At 37.8% G+C, this 20,687-nt stretch overlaps 1 protein-coding gene across 1 annotated transcript in view; it reads right to left on the bottom strand.

The window, feature by feature from the left end:
* The window catches only part of fgf22 (fibroblast growth factor 22), a 33,542-nt gene extending 14,361 nt beyond the window's left edge, over positions 1–19,181 (bottom strand). The window contains exon 1 of the mRNA XM_067414809.1: positions 18,324–19,181. Coding sequence (XP_067270910.1) covers positions 18,324–18,660 — 337 coding nt within the window. The 5' untranslated portion in view covers positions 18,661–19,181. The remainder of the gene's footprint in view (positions 1–18,323) is intronic.
* Between the last annotated feature and the right edge of the window lie 1,506 nt (positions 19,182–20,687).

Raw genomic sequence — 20,687 nt, 5'->3', positions numbered from 1 at the left:
AGCTTTTGTCACACAGAGCAAAGTTCCACCTACATCAATTAAAAGAGAAGGAGGGGGTCGACAGGGTGAAAGATGGAGCTAAGTTTCTCCTGCGAACTCCCTCCCTTACGTGCTTTTTAAAGAGGGTCTTTAATTTCCCAGGTTGCCCCCTCCAGCAGCCCTCTCTGGCCTGTCGCCCCTTCGGGTGAAAGCCTGGGAATCTCTTGTGTCCAACTGGGTGCTTGTAGTTGATTGACGTACCTTTTCAATTTTTTCACAGTTTGCTTTCTTCCTTTAGAGGGTCCTGATGTTGTTTTTTCTCCTTTTCTTTCCTAACCCTTTTCAGATCACAACCTTTTCATGCTGGGTCCTTATTGCTGTGCCTAATGGCCGTGACCAGCACCTTTGATCAGATCAGCCTCCTCCTAGGTGCTCTTGAGCCGAATGAACTCTAGGCCTGTGTGTGTGGGATGAGCATTCAGGCCGTGAGCCCACCCTAGTCACCGCTGCTTTAAACAGCTTGAGTTTAAAGTATGCGGGAAACCGCTCTGCCCTACTTCTTATATTCAAAATCAAATTTTCACCTAACACTGGTGCCCTGGGGAAAGAGGTTATCATCTCGGTTATTACTAGTCCTAGACAGAATGTGCAAACTTTTTTTTATTACATGTTTTCTGTGCTGAATTTGTCCAAAAATGTATGAAATTAATTTTTTAGTCTGGAGAATATTACTTTTTTTCAAAAAATATTTTAAAAAATCTTACTGACTGTAAATGTTTGAAATGATAGTTTTTGTATATTCATTGACAAATAAAGCTTTAAAAAGGTGGGGGTTTTTTTATTCAAAACTGATGTAATGCATATTTTTGAGTAATGACGATGTGTTTAAACATGTTTCAGTGGTTAAATTTAAAAGTGTTTAAATAAATTTTTGGACTGTTATGTCAGGTGGTACAACCAAATAGTTCCAAGTTGTATCACCTGGCATGGAAAGTGAGCCAACCTACCCACACTTGAAATTAGGCATTTTACCAGTTTTTGAGAGAGATCTATAAACCTTTTCACCATGCCAAGGATTAGTTGCGATCCTCTTGATGATGCGTTATTATGTTCACTGTTATTGTAAATTCATAATTAAAGAGCCATGTTTGAAGTTGTGCCTGCCTTTGAGAATATACAAATTGTTGGACAAAAGTTTCTCAACAGCTTAAAAACTTTATAAAAAATGGTTTATCTGAAAGGTTTAAATTTTAAAATTGTATTATTATTATTATTTATCATTTGTTTAGTCAGTTGCGCTACCTGACATTTTGGGGGTTTAAGATAACAAAATATAAAATAATATGTATTATTAGAATGTACCAAATTGAATTTAAACAATAGGTTTTATAGAATAAAATGATATATGTCATGAGTTTATCAATTCATTTTAAAAGGATATAATGCACTTAGGCACAAAAATATCCAAGTCATGTCTTTTTTTCCCTTAGGTAATTTCCTAATGGTTTTAGTGTGCTGGTCTCTTGATATTTTTGGGGCCCTCCTTGGATGCAAAGTTTATTTCATGTTTTCAGTTGGGTTCAAGTAATTTCATAATGGTTTTAATCCGAAAATTAGGTTAAAACTACCATTTAAAACTTGTCCTGGCATGACTGAGCTGAAGCTCCCCACTGACCAACGGTGTGGTCAAACGACTTCGCTTGTATGCAGAGACGGCTTCAGCAGGGTTGTTAAATTTATGAGCTAATTAACAGCTGAAAGATCCCGAAAGTATTCCAGTGAGTGGCTGGGAAGCTCCAGCCTGTGTTTATTGACATGCATCATAACTATATGAAGTCTCCAAAGGTTACAGGCTATGACACACGTCTCCGCTACATTCACAAACCTGCTACTCTTTCACTCCTGGAAAACTCTCTATCCATACCTAAACACCACACACATATAGTACATATAATGGCGGATGGTCAAAATGACCCTTTAACCTTAATGAAACTGTCCTTGTATAGTAATATAATTTTTCTATGATACAGTATTTTCCACCTTGGCTTTGCATTACTATATATTATTCAAGTTACGTAAGTCTGTCTAGGTGTTAAAGTCTATAGTAATGATTCCCATGTCTTATTTAGATCCCATGACAGCCTACACAGCCATAAACGTAACTTATGGTTGTTATTGATGTAATAAATGTGTACAGCTAAGTTGTTTATAATAACAGTTTCCAAGCTCCCTCTATGCTGAATGTGTGGAAAAAGGCTAGACATTTCTTGACATTTTCGACGCTAAATAAACGGACGCTGTTTCAACTGCATGTCAATTGATTTTCTGCATAAAACTGAGAGAAGTTACTGATTAATTCACAAGATAAAAGACTCTTAAGTTATTTTGAGAAAAATCAGGCCCGTCTAGATGGCTTAGCAATATGTAATATATACAGTGGCTCTTAAAATATATAAAAGGTGTCTAATAATGTCTAAATGTTATGATATTAATTGCAGTTTATCCAAATTGCTTGAAAAAAGAATTGTCAGGAAAGTGTATCTAGGTAAAATAAAATAATGCTTTTTGGCGGCCGAAGAAATTCATAACAAACATATACCGTTGTTTGCCATTTAGAAGCAGGACAATGGTTGGTTCAGATGTACTCGATTGCATTTGGTTTTGTTCTGACTGAAAATGGTAAAAGGAAAGGGATGAAAGAAACAACGATGTCCTGCAATGAAAGGACGTGGCTGAGGCGATTCTTTGCCTGGCCTGATTTCTCTCTTCGTTCCCACATTCTTGCCATCTCCAGGGGGTGGGGTGGTGTGTGTTAAACTACGCTGGCTTTGATAACATCAGTCTTTCTCATCCTATTAGTCTGCTATCCATTGCACCAGAGGCCTGCGTGTGAGGTAAACATGCTCTTTTCACAATTAAATTGGACGTTAAATAGAGATTTCTGAGCAAATAAGCCTGATGTCTTGGTACAGGTGCTATACAAGAGTAGAGAACCACCAACAATACTTTTTTTCCTAGTTATAAACACATTTTCTAAGATACTCACACATTTTTAACAGCCAATATAAAAAAAATGTTTAGATTTATTTTTTATTGTGACAGGATATTACAGAAGCAAAGTAGGAGAAAGGCGACGGGATTGGGAAAGGTCCACAAGCTGGGATTCAAACTCAAGTCCTATATGTCGCCTGTCTGCCCATGAGACTTTCTGATACATTTTTGACCATTTAAAAAAAATAAATTAAAAAAAATCAATAGTTTGAAATGCTATAGTGAATTTATAGAAAATGCATAATATGCTATAGAAAATGCATATTAAATGCTTTACAGCTTAATAAAAACAAATCTCAAAAACAAATCTCAAAAGGAAAATAATTTCCTTTTGAGATTTGCTAAAGATCACATTTAAAAGAGTTGCGAATTATTAGTGACTAAGTGCTTAAATATCCAATATCATAAATAAAAAGGTCTAAACTATTGGTATATAATATAGTTCACGCCTGAATGCCGTTAATGCAGCACACATGCACTTCTCTACTGAGATATAATATGTACTAATTTACATATTTCAGTCAACATGAACAAAAGCAAATAGGAACTAGTGCTATAGTTCAAGTGAAAGGTGATGAAATCTGCACCATATTTAAAAAATTAAAAATCACATAAAAATATTTTTGACCATGTCACACACATTGAAATTAAATAACTCTGCCAAGCATTTACTGTCCAGTCTCATAAATGTCCATTGGCTGTAATGCGAAACATCTGTTTCAGACTTGGTCTTTACTTCTCACCATGTGTTTCATAGGGCTCCAGTATAATAAAGTGCATGTCATATTCAATCAAGCTGTACTGAATAAAATAAGGAATAAAAAAAATAAAAAATAAAAAAAACATTTTCTATTCTATATATGCACCAAAGAGTTATGGTTGGAAAATGACATTTATCCTTAATGCTGATCTACAGTACTTTACCCCAAATACTCTTAGCCATGAAGATGATCCTTATTATAACACACACACACACACACACACACACACACACACACACACACACACACACACACACACACACACACACACACACACACACACACATCTGGTGTGCCATCTTTCTGGGGACTCGCCATAGATGTAATGTTTTATACTGTACAAACTGTATATTCTATCCCCTTACACACACCCTACCCCTAAACCTATCCATCACACGCAACATTCTGCATTTTTACATTTTCAAAAGGACTCATTCTGTATATTTTATAAGCTTTTGTACCCATGGGGACCTCAATTTAGGTCCCCACAGGGATAGAAAACACATACACAAATATATAAAGGGAAAGGTCTGCAAATATTACTAGCTAACTTCTATAATTATTTTGTCTGAAAAAAATAAACACTAAAGTCAACTTTAAAATGCTACATGATACAGTATGAAAATTGTACAATATGAAACATATGAAAATAGACAGGATATTCATCATGACATTTGCTAAAGATTACAATGAATATTATAGATTACAATGCAGATTAAACAAATATTGTTTTTGAAAAAATGTTCTTGAAGATGAACTTTAAATGTTAGAATGTCAAAATGTTAAATTATTGGTTCTAAATATGCACAATTAAATATCCAATATCAGCCGATAACCGATATGGTATCAATATAATGTGCACCCTTAGGCCGCCCTTATACAGAAGCTTTTCGGGTTACCATTGTGTCGGCAAGTGAAGTTGTGCAAATTTGAACCACAAGCATCAAGGCACTTTAACTCAGTTGAGAGTCCATTATCATACTCATTTGCCAGGGTTGCACACTTGGGTGACGTTCCCTCGCACACAATTCAGGGCTGTTACAGTTTCAGGGGCCTGCCCTTGGCCTCGTTTTGCTTTTATGGCTCGCTGAATGCAAGCTCTTGGGATTAGCCAGGTCCTTCAAAGGCCATTAGAGCCAGTGACAGGTATCCCGTTACCCCCCGCACACAGAGAGACGGCCCAGGTGAGAGGCGCAGAGGCCAGGAAGGAGAGCAGGGGTCAGGTGGGGACAAAGCGAGACTTTGCCAGGGCCCCCAAGTCTCTTTATGTCACTTTGTCTGCCTTGTCGAAATTTAAAGATGGCTCTTTCTGTCATGACTGGTTCAACTGATGTTGTAGAATTGTTTCATTTTTGTAAATTCGTGAAGTTTGTGGCTGAAAGGTTGAAAGACACACATTGAGAACTTTAAATCTGGGATTTGTATTTGTATTGAATTGCGTGGCTTTATGTACACATATTCAACTAATATGCACAAATGACTAAATCTGTGCAAATCTATTGGTTCATTGAATTCAAAACAAAGTTTTTTTTTATTACATGTGTGTTATCAAGATTTAGAAATGAGACCTTGCTTTTGACTCCGAGATGAGAGATTCTCACAAGGCACAGGAAGTCTTTCATTAGTCAATTACTGTCCCAGATAAAGAGGCCACTTCCAGAGTCAATGGATCCAGGGTCAGAGGCCAAATTACATCATCAACCTCTTAAAGCAAGATCCCAGAATGTCCGATTTACTCACTGTATGGTCCACAATGGGATATACTGAGACACCTTGTGTACAGCAATCACTTCTTCTGCTCACCAAAATATACAATACACTTCAAGCTAAATTGAAGAACAAACTGATGTGATGTTATTTCAAACTAAATCAGGCCGAAACAAAGTTTGTTGGAGATTTTGTTTTGGGGGTTTCGAAACAGCTTACTAAACCAAACTTTCTGGAAAAGTTAGCTCCGGCTGGTAAACACCTTTGAACTACCAACCGGACCAACTGCAATTGGTTATTGGTTAGGCAACTTTTTGCGCAAATCTTATTGGTTAGGCAGTTCTTTCAAACGGCGTTGGAAAAGAAATTAGGATGCCTCTCTGTAAACAAATCTGTCACACTGACAACATTCAAATGTTTGAGCAGACGCATTAACATTAAGTTTGTATGAATTAAAATGTTTATCCTGCCAACTTTTCTCAAAGAAAATGTGTCTTTTCGTACCATGTGTTTTGTTTTACTGAACTGGCAGATTTTTTTTCTGGTTTATACTTAATACAAGTGAAATAAATTTGCCAGTGCAATAAAATTAAACTGACTCAAATACTCCAAAATATGTTGCTTTTGTAAAGAAATGCATCTCGTTTGATGTTAAGGTTGCTATAACTGCACAGGTGGTCGCAAACTATAGGCCAGACCTTCAACAAGACAGATTTCTATTGCTCCTAAAGGCTGAATAGTACGTATCTGGCTTCTTTCGCATGTGAAACTGAACTCTTAGGATGGTTCCCTTGCTAGCATTTTTTCTCATTGAAAAAACTAGCAGACAATCACCCACCCACAAAGAGTTTTAGCATGCCGGAGGGCAAGCGGTGCCTCTGTCGTGAGGACTGTCAAGGCGCAAGAGGTTAACGAAGACATGGTCTGGTGTGGCTGGTCTTATGAGGTACTAAAAGGAGTGAGGTGGCACGGAAAGAAAGCAGACCCCCATAAATGGGCTTTTCTTTAATCAAGGAGAGGGTGTGCAGCAATGCCTCCAAATCACGCATCACTTCCTGTGCCAGCAAGCGAGTAGACATCAATGGCCCGTACGCATAGTTACAAGCAGATTCAAGGGCTATTTTGTGACTCAAGGCTTCTGTTGTTTTCTGCACCCAGCACTATCAAAAGGCCCAGGATTAAGGCTGAGGTCATTGTTGAAATGTGGTTAATTGCACCAAGTTGCATGAGAGAAGAACCGTACACCTGCCAAAATGCAGATGCAGTCGTCCTTACTAAAAACAGGCTCACCATAGCACCTCACCATTGCAAATACATGTAGGACTTATTCAAACAAAGCTGTGGTTGAACTTCTCCTGAAGTGAGTCTAGAGGGTTTAACACTAGTTTTCACACATAACAATTATCATAATCTAGCAAACAAATCAATTACATCACCCGTTCTACTCTCATTAGACAAAAAACTTAATCTAAAAATAGCAACATAGTTGCAAATGTTGTGTTTCGGTGACAACAGAAGAGAAGGTAGTACTTGAAACATGGCCAACTGAGCCTAGACAAGGAGTTCCACTTGGTCAATCCAAAGCGGGATGTTTTCCATGGCTGGAGCTCACTCTGTGTTTCAAAGCACTGAAATGAGACGGACCGAAAAGGAAGTTGACAGGCAGCACAAAGGGGCAATCAGCTTCTTGTCAGATCTGTCAAATCACTCAGCTAGTGAGAGAGGCCTTGACCTTAACACTATCCTCCATGGGGGATTTCTGGCCCTTGTCCACTCAACCTTGGTCTGCAACTTTCTGATCGGAGCACACCTGAAACTTCGGAACTGATATCAACAGCACAGAGAGTTAAGACAACATCTCCCCTTGTTTTAAGAGCGTTAACATCAGACTTAGCATCATTTGGTGTTGAGCTCGTAACATATAATAAAATATATAAAAATTGGCATTTATTTTAAATAAATATAGAATCATATTTCAATCAAATCCATAAATTAAAATATAAAATATAAAATATAAGTACATTGCTCAAAATGAAGACAAAAGGTCTGTTTGGTTGACAAACTTTGTGGAACATGTTTATTGTTAAATGATTATTTTACTAAGGAAAATTATCCCATAATCCTAGCCTGATGTGGTCATACTCAATTCTAGTCAGAATATGATTCTGAAACTGCTCCATTGGGCTGTGATTATTGGGCGTGTTTCAACCGAACCAGGAAAGCCATCAATTGGATAGAGCTTCAACCAATCAGAGCAACGAAGCGACGCATTGTCAAATGTCAACAGAGTTCAACTGCACTGTCTTGCCAAGTCCGCGTTTTTTTTCCCCGCGGGTTGTTTTTTATGTCCGCGGGTTGAAGCGACTATTATGTGATATATAGACCCATGAGTGCGAATTTTTAGCAGGCAACCTTGCCCAAATAACACACATTTTACCCCCCAAACGCCCGGAGAACCCCCTGAGAAGCTATTGTTTAGGGCTAGTAGTTGGCGGGATTTGTTGTAAAAACTTGGCAACCCTGTCTGCACGCGAGCTGAAATCATGCTGGAATACACAATCTTTGCCGGTGTTGTAAAAAAATAATAATAATAATTTAATGATACACAGAGTACTTACCCAACATGATCATCATTTCTGAGAGAAATTGTGAAGGTGAATGCATACAAACAAGCTCTCCATTTAGGATTCGAAAAAATATAATCCAAGCCCCTTTGATGACGTGCATAATTACATTACTGTTGATCATCTGTCCATCATCGTCTAAAGCCCGCCCTGATGATTTCATTGGTCCAAACAGTTTCTGTTCGGAGATAATCACTACTATATAGAGCAAGGCCAGACCGAACTGCCCGATCTAAAAATTTTGTGGGCGGCGCTAAATTCGGCTGGCATTCAGGCTACCATAATCCCATAAGCCAAACACAAGTGGAGTTATATTAATTAATATATCCAGGCTCTTCCCAGCTTTGTAATGGAATTGAATAGTGTTTTTTAAGCTCCAAAAACCACATCCATCCATCCATCATAAAATGAATCCTTATGACTCTAGTGGGTTAATAAATGCCTTTTGAAGGGAATTGATCGGTTTTTAGAAGAAAAATATCTATATTTAAAAATGTATAAATTACTAGCTTCTGGCAATAGCCGTACACATGATCACAAGAGAGTTGATTTCTGGTGGATTGATGACCTCTGACCCAACTTTTGACATATGATGTACTGTAGGTGTAGCATAAGCTTAGGTGAAAATTGACGGATGTAAATGTGCAGAGGATAGATAAAAAAACAACAACACTGGTCACAAATTGAGTCTAAAACTAGAAGTTTTGAAGAAGCATGTCAGAGGATTTTGATATAAAGGAGCTGTGCCCTTCATTGGGTCAGAGTTCACCCTTCTGCTGGAACTCAACTCGTGAACATGTGTACAGCCATTGCCAGAAGACAGTGATTATAGTTTACAAAGTTTTAAATATGGACATTTTTTCCTACAAAAACAGATCGCTTTTCTTCAGAAGGCCTTGTAGTGGGTTAAGGATTACTTCTATGATGGATGAATGGATGCATTTTTTAAAGCTTCAAAAACTCAGACTCTATTCAATGCAATTACAAAGCTGAGAAGAGCTAGGAAATTATTTTATATAACTCTGATTGTGCTCTGCTGAAAGAAGAAAGTCATAAATCCTCAACTTGAGGGTGAGATCATTTTCATTTCTGCGTGAACTATTCCTTGCATGAGTATTTTTGTGGTAGAACACCTGTTTGAACTTGAGACTATATATATCCACAAAAAAATACCTCAAGACCAATTGGTTAAAATAATTGAAAAAGGCTCAGAAAAGTGCTCTGAGCCGTTTTAAATTATTTTAACCAATTGGTCTTGAGGTTAATTAATTTTTTCAAATCAACATTTCAAGTGACAATAATACTGCCAATACTGATAAATAAACTATTAATAATGATAATTTGCAGTTCGGAAGTGTGTCAAATATTAATTCAGTAACTGCTCTGATAAACTCTTTAGTGAAACAAAAACACACAAAACAAAACAAAAAAACACACAAAGAACCAGTTCATAAGAGTCATTTGTTCATGAATTGAACTACACGGGTTGTCCTGTATGTATAAAAAGAACCATCTCATTTGTAAACTGCGGTCTGGCCATGATTAAGCATGCAGAAAGCAGAATAAATACATAAACATACAGTGTGCTCTGCTATGTGTTAACTTGCAGATGAGAGTATTACAATTGACAAACAGCTTACATCCTGAAAATGTTGATTCAGCTAATTGGCCACACAGGAAACTAAACAGAAATTGAAGTGCACGTGGGAAAATAAATTGAATCCCAACTGAATGATGATGGGGCAAGACAAAAAGAAAAATGTGTCAGGAAATTGAGATAATCTATCAGTCTTGACAACTTCTTAATGATCCCAGTAGGATAGTGGTCACAAGTGTAGTATGCTTGCCAAAATGTTGGTGGAAGGTCGTGGGCAAGCAATGAAGAAGCAAACTGTGAGGTTTGTAAATCATTATTATTCACTGCTGAAATCTGATTCAAGTTTTAATAGTCAAATCAAATCATATAAACTGCTTAAGTGTAGAAACACCAATTTAGTTTACACCATGGGTCAATTCCTATGTGTGCTTATAGCTTATGTTGAATGGGCTCAATAACAATGCCCTTATTTGTCATTTCAGGAAGGCACATTTCAGCACATCATAATTTTTTATATATTTACGTGGTGAGATAAAGCTGTTGAAACATTCAGCCTTCATAGTGACCTACTTTTGTGGTTGTCCAATGTCTGATTTAATGCAAACAACCAGATTATGATAAGGTATGGAAAGAGTTTCTAAATCTCACCATCTACTGTTCAACATAGGGTTTGGAGTAAACGCTGTGCAGAGAATTGTACTGTCTTATCACATAATACAATATACTCTGAATAAACTGTGCTACCATGGTGATATTGCTTTTATATTGTTGTTTGTTGTCATGTTGTTTTTATATACACACATTGTTTTATAACTATGATTATGTTGGCAGCAAATTGTGCAACACACTTCCAAACATAAGACCAGTGTGTGTCATTCACAACCTTCACACTAAAATGTTTTATATCATGGGATTTTATAAATCAAAAGCTGCCAAAATTCATCGTCACATTACATTATTACAAAATACATTATAACTTCCTGTACAGCACAATATGCAATGAACTAAAATATCTACAGTAGAAACTATTTTAAATGATGTGATCAAAGTCTTCCAGTGTTAGCCATACGAATCCTCTGACAGATGAAGGGTGGGCCTGTTTTTAGTGACTCATTTTATCACTGTTTTTACAACTCAATCAGATGTATAAGAGTGTAAAGACGTGCACTGGGTGTGTGTCACATTCTCACCATTCCATATTTTATAAGGAGTTTCCTTAGATTTTAGGTCTGATTAGAAACTTGAGCTTGCAAGACCTCTATTCACTTCAACTATTATAAATAGACAAATGATAAATAGAATCAATTTAGATCACCAAGACATGAGGTGAACAACTTACAAATACAATGGACTTGCAAGGAAACCCAATGGGAGACTTGCAGCAAAAGTCAATAATCCTGTCATTTCAGACTAAGAGAAATCAGTTTAATAAGCCTGCATTTTGACTTCTGATATTTATCCCAAAATGGCAGTTTTGGACATTAATGTTACCACAGTATACTGTGACTGGCAAAGAATGTGTAAATCTCAAATTAATATAAACGCATGCATGGGAATCCCACAGTAGTCGCTCAGAGTCTCCAAGATACACACCGTCTGGGTTAACCTAAGCTTGAAGTTGAACAGCTTTAATCAAAAGGTCAATTCAGAGCGACTACAATCCCAAGAGGGTGCTCCAATTTGCCGCTGCCTAGTGCCTGAACCTAGTCACAATGAGGCCGAGTCTGTCTGTCTGTTTAATTTCGCCTCAGAGCCAAGAGAGGTGGACTGTGTTGGCTTTGGCAGATGTTAGTCAGCATATGGCACTGCATGATTTAGCCAAGCTGTGGGTTCCCAACTGATCTAATTAATACTTGTTTTACATCCCTCACAAAAAGTTATAATAATAATAACAGTGCTAATGACTTCTCATTCAGGAAAAAATGGTCTCGGGTCAATTTTCTGCAAACATTACCGTTTGGCTAGCGAAGATGAGAGAAGCGGAGCAATACCTTCTGAACCATGAGACTGCCTGTCAGTAATTACACCACTGGGTATATAGAGTGCTCAACCTTTAAATGTAAATGTATATTGCATTAGCTGAGTCATCACGAAACTAGGCAGAGTTTTATGCTGTTATTTTTGGCTGTTTTTGTGATATCATCAGAGATTACCAGATTCAGACTGACACTCTGTGACACAATAAGTACATTTACATGTGCTTTAAAACGTTGATTTCAGTCAGGCTAAAGAAATAAGCATTTCAGTCTGAAATCATGCCAGTTGGATTTTAGCAAAGTTGGACTAACAGACCTAGATAATGCGATTTTAGCCTTGGGGTTGTGCACATGAGAAGACAGAGGTGATGTGTAATGTGCATTCAATCCTTAAATATTTGAATGCATACACTTTGTGAAATGTTGTATTCTCTATTGTCTGTAGTCAATATTTTTGCTAACAATGAAGCACGGGTCACACAGAAGCCCCTTACAAACCAAGCACTTGTCTTTTTTGGTTAGTGTGGCTAATTCTACCAGCTTGAACTCATGGGGAAATCTTCAACCTTGTGCGAAATTCCAAAATTTAGTAGATTTCTATTAGCCATGGTAGGATTACTGCTTGACAGTGTTGGGGGTACCACATTACAAGTAACACAAAGTAAGTAATCAGATTACTTTTTTCTAGTAACTAGTAAAGTAACGCATTACATTTATATGTACAATATCTCAGTTTCTTTTTAAAATTAGTAATGCAACTTACTCTGTTTTTCCATGTATTGAATGACAGCTCTCCTGTCCGCATGTGTAAGTGTGAATGCTGTGTGAACACGACGGTTAGTTAGTTCTAGACTAAATGTGAGCAGGGATTTACTCATCTCACTACCACAAAAAGTATTGCTTCGGTATATGATTCAGTTGCGGAAATTCATTAAAACAGGGAAACACAAACTCAGAATTTTACACAAACCTGTAATAAATATTTATGTTAAATTACACAAATACTTTTTGTATTTAATCTCACTTCATTAACCAATGAATTTGCTACGAACCGTCAATGATCCGATTCAACCATACTAAAGCCCCATTCACAGCGCCAGTGACATTTTCACTGCATGCTGCTAAGTCTCTGTACTGTGAGACACTTGTGGGCATTCCCATTGCTTTTGCTCTAATGTTATTGGTAGATTGCACGTTTTTAGAAAAAGCAATGTGATATATAAAACTAAGATATCATTCTAATTTGACAAGGTTTAAAAAAAAAATCTAAATGTAACATTCTGCAGTTAGATAGCGTTGTTGTATAAACAGCGCACAGCAGTGCTCAGTGCATTAAATCATTAACCAGATTAACGATTCATCTATCAAAAAATTAAACTCATACTTTCACAGGCCAATTAACCAACGAATGATGATCCAATTCAACCATACTAAAGCCCCATTGCAGGGGAAACTGTAGTATGAACTGCAGCAGTGCTAAACTGCATCATATAATCAACAACACAAACTATCATTGTATGAATCAAACTCAATAAGACTGCTGATAGTTTCTTTTCCACTCATCATTTTAATATATTCATGTATGTGGTTGAAGCGATATCGCTTCAGAACTGTCATGTCTTGCGTGAGCTTCACAGACAGTCTTCACTCCTATTGGTTGTCGTTCGCAAAATTCGATTCTCATTTGCATAAAGTTGACATTTCTGAACTTTTGTCTTACGCCGCTTTCCACGCCTACTTCTTTCGCCAACTGTATTGCCAGAAGTGGCCAGCGCTTCATTGAAATGAATAGGATCATGATGTTTTGCCACTGCACGTTGCTGGTGGTGTGGACAGGAGTTAAGCAAAAATTACTTTAGATAAACATAACATTTGTTTAATTATTATTATTTTTATTATTTTTGCTGAAGTGTTGAACTTTATTTTCCTGTGTTCTATTCTGTGATCCAGAACAGATGAAAGGTTTGTTTGAGCTGCATCATGTAGCGTACAGATGTAAATTTGCATTTCCATTTGTACTTTTGGTGTGAAAAGGCCTTTACATTTGCCAAAAATAAACTTTTTTGTTAATAATAATAATAATAATTCCCTAAGGTACAACAGTGAAAAGGTACTAATACCTACTTTTAAAGTATTAATATGTATCTTTAAGGTACTAATATGTACATTTCCACTTTTCTACCTTAGTAGTAGTACTTACCCTACTAAGTAATCCAATTAGCTACTTTTTAAGGAAGTAACACAATATTGCAATGCATTACTTTTAAATTTAACTTTCCCCAACAATGCTGCATGCTTCAACCAGTCGGCAAAGGGTTTTAAATTAGTTTTACTCAGCTTCTTTGCACCTAGCAGCACTACTAATTGCAACTCGTCTTTTTATCCATTCATGACATCAAAACTGGCATTTGGAAAGAAAAGAGGTTAGAGAAATTAGGACATTTCAACTCTCCCACTCAGTGTGTGTCAATCTTTTTCACTTTCCCAGGGCCAAAAACACCTGGCAAGAGATGGATTTAGAGCATTTGCTCACTATACTCTGGACCACTGTCCATCGGAAGGATTAAAAAGGCTGGATTTGTAGGATTTTCTTTTTTTTCCTGGCACCAAAATCTCCTAGAGGCCCCCACAGGCTAAATGTAAGCAACATTCCCAGACTTTCCAGAAGCGTCTGGAATCACCTAGCACCCATGTGCCCTTACCACTTAAACTGTCACAGACCAGGAGCTTCACTACTGTACTTATGAAAGGTCCTTAGTGGAGTACATGCCCTCTCTCACTCTTTAGCACGTGTTTGAGGCAGCCAAGTAATTTTCTGTCTCATCTTATTTCGATACACCTGGAGGACTGTTAATTCCTTTTCTGAATGCAGCTGTCTGTAATCAAAGAACACATATGCAAACCTGATACGGTGATACAATACAATATTGTGAATTTATTTTCACCTCTCATGAATTCTCCAGCATTCAGTCGAGCACAATCTCTCCTCTGTGGCCTCTAGTCATCCATGAACTGACAGTCTCTCTTTTTGAAATATGTTTTAAATAATTCCACAATATATTCAGAACGGGTGGATGATTTTCTTCCCGTGACTCAGGTCCAAGCTCAACACACCTATGAAATCACGGCAAGGGAAAACTGTAACATCTAAAGCAAGATGCAGAAAAGTCGGGGGAAACTTGGTAAATATGACACAACTCTTGTAAATACAGCTGAAATGGAAGAAGTAGAGTGAGAGAAAAAGAGAGACGGAGGGAAAGGCCTGGCAAACTGCAAAGTGGCCATATTTTAGCAAAAGTGACTTTTCTGATTATGCCTGTCGCATGACTTTATTTCCTTAAGCACAGTGTTGTTGCCTGGACTCAAGTCAAGCATTTGATGTCCTCAACCACATACGCCCAAGACTTCAACAGTGTTCTTTTTTAAAGCCAAATGTTAAGGGGAAAAAAGAGCTAAGCTGGTTGTCATCCTGCAATATTTTTGAAGTACCTTCAACACAAAAAGTGTAAAAGAAAACAACCTTGGCTAAGATGAAAACCTTTTACAGAATGGACAGAAAACATTGGATTAAGTTTGATCTACTTTCTTGCTCTCCAAACCACTTAAGTTATCAAGTGGCGGTTGATCGTTAAATTCTTTACCTTTAAAGTCTGACTGACATTTCCATTCTTTTACACTCTACTCATTACATTTACAGGCATTTTAGAGAAAACGTTTTAAACTACATTACTAGTATTAGTTACTTGTTAGAAAAACATATCAGAAGAAATTTCAGGAGCTTTCGGAAATGTTGTACTACTCACTTCTGAGGCTGTGATTACGAGGACATTGCGTTGAAGTTTTGACTTGTCAATTTTTTAAAATAGGAAACTAGTAATTATGATGAATCTGATAACACTTTATGTTACAGTATTAATTTCATGGATAGCTTGTCTTGAGCAAGGCCATTATTGATAGAGTAGCAAGTGGATCTCACTAGTGCTTGAAGCTCTACAAAGTTTGGCTGGCTAGCTTGTAGCCCTCGCTGGTGGACGGTGAAACTAAACCATTATGTGTGCAAAATGCATCTCCATTGATGGGTGAGGCAAGCAACATATAAACTGTAAATATTTCATTATACCGTAGTAGATAATTTGCCACAAACCGATTTTTGGACTGCTTGTAAAACCATAGTTTATTGCAAACGGATTGGGACTGTATCAGCTTTTGTACTGCCAATAAGCACTGCCAGGAGCACTACTACCACCCTTTATTTGCACTCAACTGTGAAATAATAGTCAAATAAGCTTGTATAGTTTGCATTAGGTGGCCATTAACCACCTGTGAACGATTAACTGTGACCGATAAGAATCTTATTGTAGTTGATTGACATCAATCTACTTTGAATCCTGAAACCTCAAAGTGCTTGTTCCATTCAGCTCCTGTACAAAAACAAGTTTCAGGAATTGGAGCCAAAGCAAGGCTAGTTTATGGCCGGTTAAGCTCTAAAATCATTTAACAATTATGCAAGACATTTCCTCTGGGTCATGGTGCTTAATTTAGTCCTGGCTCAAGCAGTGCTATCTAAAATTATTTTGCTAACCAATTAAACTTGAGCAATCTTCCATACTTGTGGTTATTGGACCATTTACAACACTTTAAAGGAATCATCTGCATGAAAATGTGTTAATTAAGTATGGAAATGTACTATAAATGTATATTGTTCAATGGAAATGCACATGCACAAATGCAATAATATCCCCTGCATCCTTTTACCTCTCAATCTTACTTTCAGTCCTTTGCATCGAAGCCTCTTCTCTCAGCTGTTCCAGTCTGAAGCTCACTGGGATTGATACAATATTTTCCTACCTCAATTAGCCAAGGGCCCGTTGACTAATTCCGACTGTTTTTGCACCTGAGCGTTTGGGAGCGGGAGTAGGAAAAAGTGAGAGGGAGCGTGAGTGTGGGGCTGTTTGGGCAACGCAGCAGTGTTGACGGACGCTGAGGGCTAAGCAGAGGACAAGGTGGACAGCAGTAAAGCAACACCAAGAAGATCAATGCAAAACAACGTTCTTATTCTAAGTCATGATACCTGTATTTCAAAGCCCTTTTTGTTAAAATCTAAAATGTCCTCTACTGTGAACCATGAAAGGAAATGGAAAGCAAGGATATAGGATATAGCAGGGATGCAAGATATCTTTCTGCGAAGGGGACCCACTTTACTAAACAGGACCTTAATTGAGGGACAGGAAATGAGAGGATGGTAAGTAAATGTGCAAGCAAATTGCTTCTGAGGGCTGTACAATTTCACCCAGCTGTATTAAGCACAATAATCTAAGATGATCTGAGACAGCCGTGGAGAGCATGAAACTCGTAAACAAATGTCATGCAATAGTTAAGATCTGCACAGTGGCACAGCAGTTAAAGGAACTTTCCTGGAAAAAAGTCTGACTCACTGTTTTTCAACAGCACACACATACACAACAGCCATGGTCAACCCACCATGACCCAGACCAGTTAAATCCCAAATTCAAATGAACGGAAAGCCATGGCGAAACTCTGACACAGGATGACATAAAGTAAAACTCCAGCTGAAAAAGTGCAAAGATAAATGGAACCAAATTTGGGAGGAAGGGAAGAAGTGATTTGTAAGGAGCACGGGATGACCCTGATGACAGGCACATCTGGTTGATTTTATCAGTGTAAGCGTTCAACCAACTGCGCCTGCTTTTTAAAATGTGCAAACACCCAACATTTTTAATAGGGCTAAAAAAGTGTAAAAGTACAGTATATCCACTCTCAGAAAAAAAAGCTAAACTTTTACCTTCAATAGTACCTTTACTGGGCATTCTTTATTAAGCCCTATGGTAAATGTTAATAGTAAAGTTGTCCCTTTAAGGGTACTGCACCAGTGACAAGCTGGTGTACCCCTAAAAGTTTAGTTTTTGGCAAAATAAATGTGTGCAGAGCATTTTAAGATTCTAAAAACAAATGTTGAATACATGTTAAAATTGTATGATAATATGAAACTGTACTTAACTGCAAACAATATACATTTGAGATTAAATTAGGATTATTTTTTTTAGAACTTTTAAAAATTAAGAATTTACTGTTCAGTTTTAACAAGTTAAGCCCTCTCCTGTTCAAATGATCCCTTATTTAAATATAGAAGTCAGTTTTTGCCACGGAGTAAAAAAAATAAGTAACTGATACACATAAAAAAGGCATTCACAAATGTGGGATATAAAATCACAATAGCAAGAAGTGACATTGTGAAATATTAAGTTGCAAGATAAGATAAGTTACAATAAGGAGATATAAAGCAACAATCATGAGATATAAATTCACAATTACCTTTCATTTATTTTTTTAACTCTGAAGCTGAGACAGACTTCCATATTTCAAATCATAGTATTTTGTGGACCAATATAACAGTGAAGGGCCTTCACTTCCCCATGAAGTGTTTTTCCTATTACAAATCCTACCTAGCAACACCTTTGTACATACTAATAAAAAGTCAAGCAGAGGACTAAAAGAGCCATAAAACACAAATGATAAGAGTTGATGTAAGACCATAAAGACCAAATGAGCCCCACTCCCTTTCTGTAGGATCACAAAAATTAAGAAAAGAAACTGGGTGTCTACTCACTGTCAGCATAATTCTTCCGACGGGTGCCATCTACCTTTCCCGTCTTGTCGATGCAGAGAAAGAACTTGTTGGCGGAATAGAGGCGTCGCAGACGAACGTCACCCTCCAGGTGGTTGTAGCTGCGCGTGTGCCGCTCCAGAGTCCATGAGCAGTTTGTGCCCTGTGCCAGCACATGAAGGGGGTCATGCCCCAGTGCAGGTGGGCAACCTCCAAGAGCAGAGCAAGCCAGAAAGAGCAAGGACAGGCATACCAGGGGAAAAGGACAAGAAGGGAGGGCTGAGCCAGTGAAGGTGAGGTCGAAGTGGAGACCAGCGATAGTAGGTGTCCATTTGCACATGATGGGTCAGACTCCCAAGGTGCACCTTGCACAAGTAGTCGGCATGATGCTGGTCTTCGCTGGGTGCTCTGCCTCACGCAGACCCCATTGGCAGGAACATGAGAGGAGAAGATTAAAGATCTTTGACCAACTTCAAATTTGAGTGTTTCTCTTTGGTCATGTAACTAGCTGTCTGCTGGTTTTTCTCTTCAGAAAGATGAATGAAAACTCTGCGATTCCATCCTGAAGAAACGTCTCGGTCTTGTTAGATTGTCCAAGAGCATCCAGGTCCCTCAGTCAAACTGACTGAGTTTGCAGGAGCCTGTGTCCTGTGTGATGGCTGCACCTTGCAGGGCTCTCTCCTCTCAGCCAGAGGCAGAGCCAGGTGAAATGTGAGGCTGCCTGACCTGAGCCTGTGAATGAGCTGAGTTGAATGAGTGTATTTGAATGTGTGTGTGTGTGAGATAGAGAGAGAGAGAGAGATATTTAAAGAGACTACAGAGAGAAAGAGAGGATAAGATAGAGGTGGCAGTGAGAGCAAGTCTGACGGACTGAACAAGGCAGTAAAGCTGTAAATGGGTGTCTTTCTCTCTCTCACTCGCTGTGCCTTGCTGTCTGCTTTCCTGCATTCAGGGCAGGGCTTGCATCTGGGGGACTTAGGAGATGGGTGGGGCCTGGATTATTTATAATTATTTCAAGTCAATGTCACTCTCAATATTGTTTACCTTTTACTGTACTGTCACATTCCCCTTTAGAAAAAATGTTCATCCTCAGATGAGCCAGATACTGCAGTGTCTGTGGAAGTTAATAATCAGGTAAGTAACAGGTGATAAATACACTTAATTTAATCAGTAAATAAAACTGATGTTAAGGGTTTTATAAAAACTTAAAAAAAAAAAAAAATAGCAGCAATGATGAGGTATCACTTACCTGTAATTCTACTTGTATGTTGAAAATCCCAATGGGCATTTAAGTCAGCTTCTGACCAAGTTAAAATCCCAGCTGGGAGCCTAAAAACCGCAACATTTTCCGAATGGACACCAAGTCAAATATTTACAAAAATATTTTTTATCGCTGCTCAATATGTTGTGAGCTCCACTGAAATGAGTGGCATTTGGCAGCACACTTGTCTAAGCGAACCTCTGCTCTGAAGCACTGACATCCTTTTCAAAGCCTCCTGGTTTCAATGAAGTGTGCAGCCCAGGGGCAGAGGGTGAAAATGATCTTGCAAAGTGTGTTTTACCGAGAAGAGTCAGTCATTTCACACTTTGTAGCTAGTTAACTAACAAGTCTCTGAAGCTTTAGGTCTCAAGCTTAGCCTATAAAATCCTATGGAGACAGCCGTCTGCAGTCTTTCTCAACTCCCCGTAGTCATTCCCGTCTGCTTGGGCATATCGGCCTTTGGTTTTTTTGCTAATGTACTTCAAAGCCTAGTATTTTTTTCTAGTCTTATACATCTTAGTCCTTCATCCCCAATTAAACCTAACTGAAGTGGACCCCTACCTTTAATGTATCTCCTCCCTGTCAACCTTTATGCTCCTCACAAAAATGGATGGCACAGAAAAGTACCCATCACTGTCATGCTGTGCACTTCAACAGCTGGCTACACTCTGAGAAAAAGCTGTAAACATGGATGCGGTTTTAATTAGAAAAGCTTTCTAGGGCACTAATCACTATAAATGTTGCTCATACTTAAGGTTAGGGATTTGCACAAATGTAAGTAACAAACTTTGAGCTTATCCTGCTCTGAATAATGCTACAGACAAGAATAATACCTCAAATCATGGCTTATTTTTTATATAGTATCAGTTTTTCAATAATTTACTTTTCTGTATTCCAAGCCAATGTAGATACAATGTAGCCAAAATTTTGTAGCTAAAAATGATGCAAAACTTAAATAACTTGAGTTATTTTTATAAAAATGTTGCCTTTTTGACTGGCTTTTAGATGTACCCTTCCATGAAAATACTGTATAAGCAATATTGTGCTCTTCTAGCACACTCAATAACATCAGTAATTACATTCATTTAGGTGGAAATGCAAGATGC

Source organism: Pseudorasbora parva, chromosome 14 (assembly GCF_024679245.1).
Source record: "Pseudorasbora parva isolate DD20220531a chromosome 14, ASM2467924v1, whole genome shotgun sequence".
In the NCBI taxonomy this organism is placed as follows: Eukaryota; Metazoa; Chordata; class Actinopteri; order Cypriniformes; family Gobionidae; genus Pseudorasbora; species Pseudorasbora parva.
This window is presented reverse-complemented; position numbering and strand designations above follow the sequence as displayed.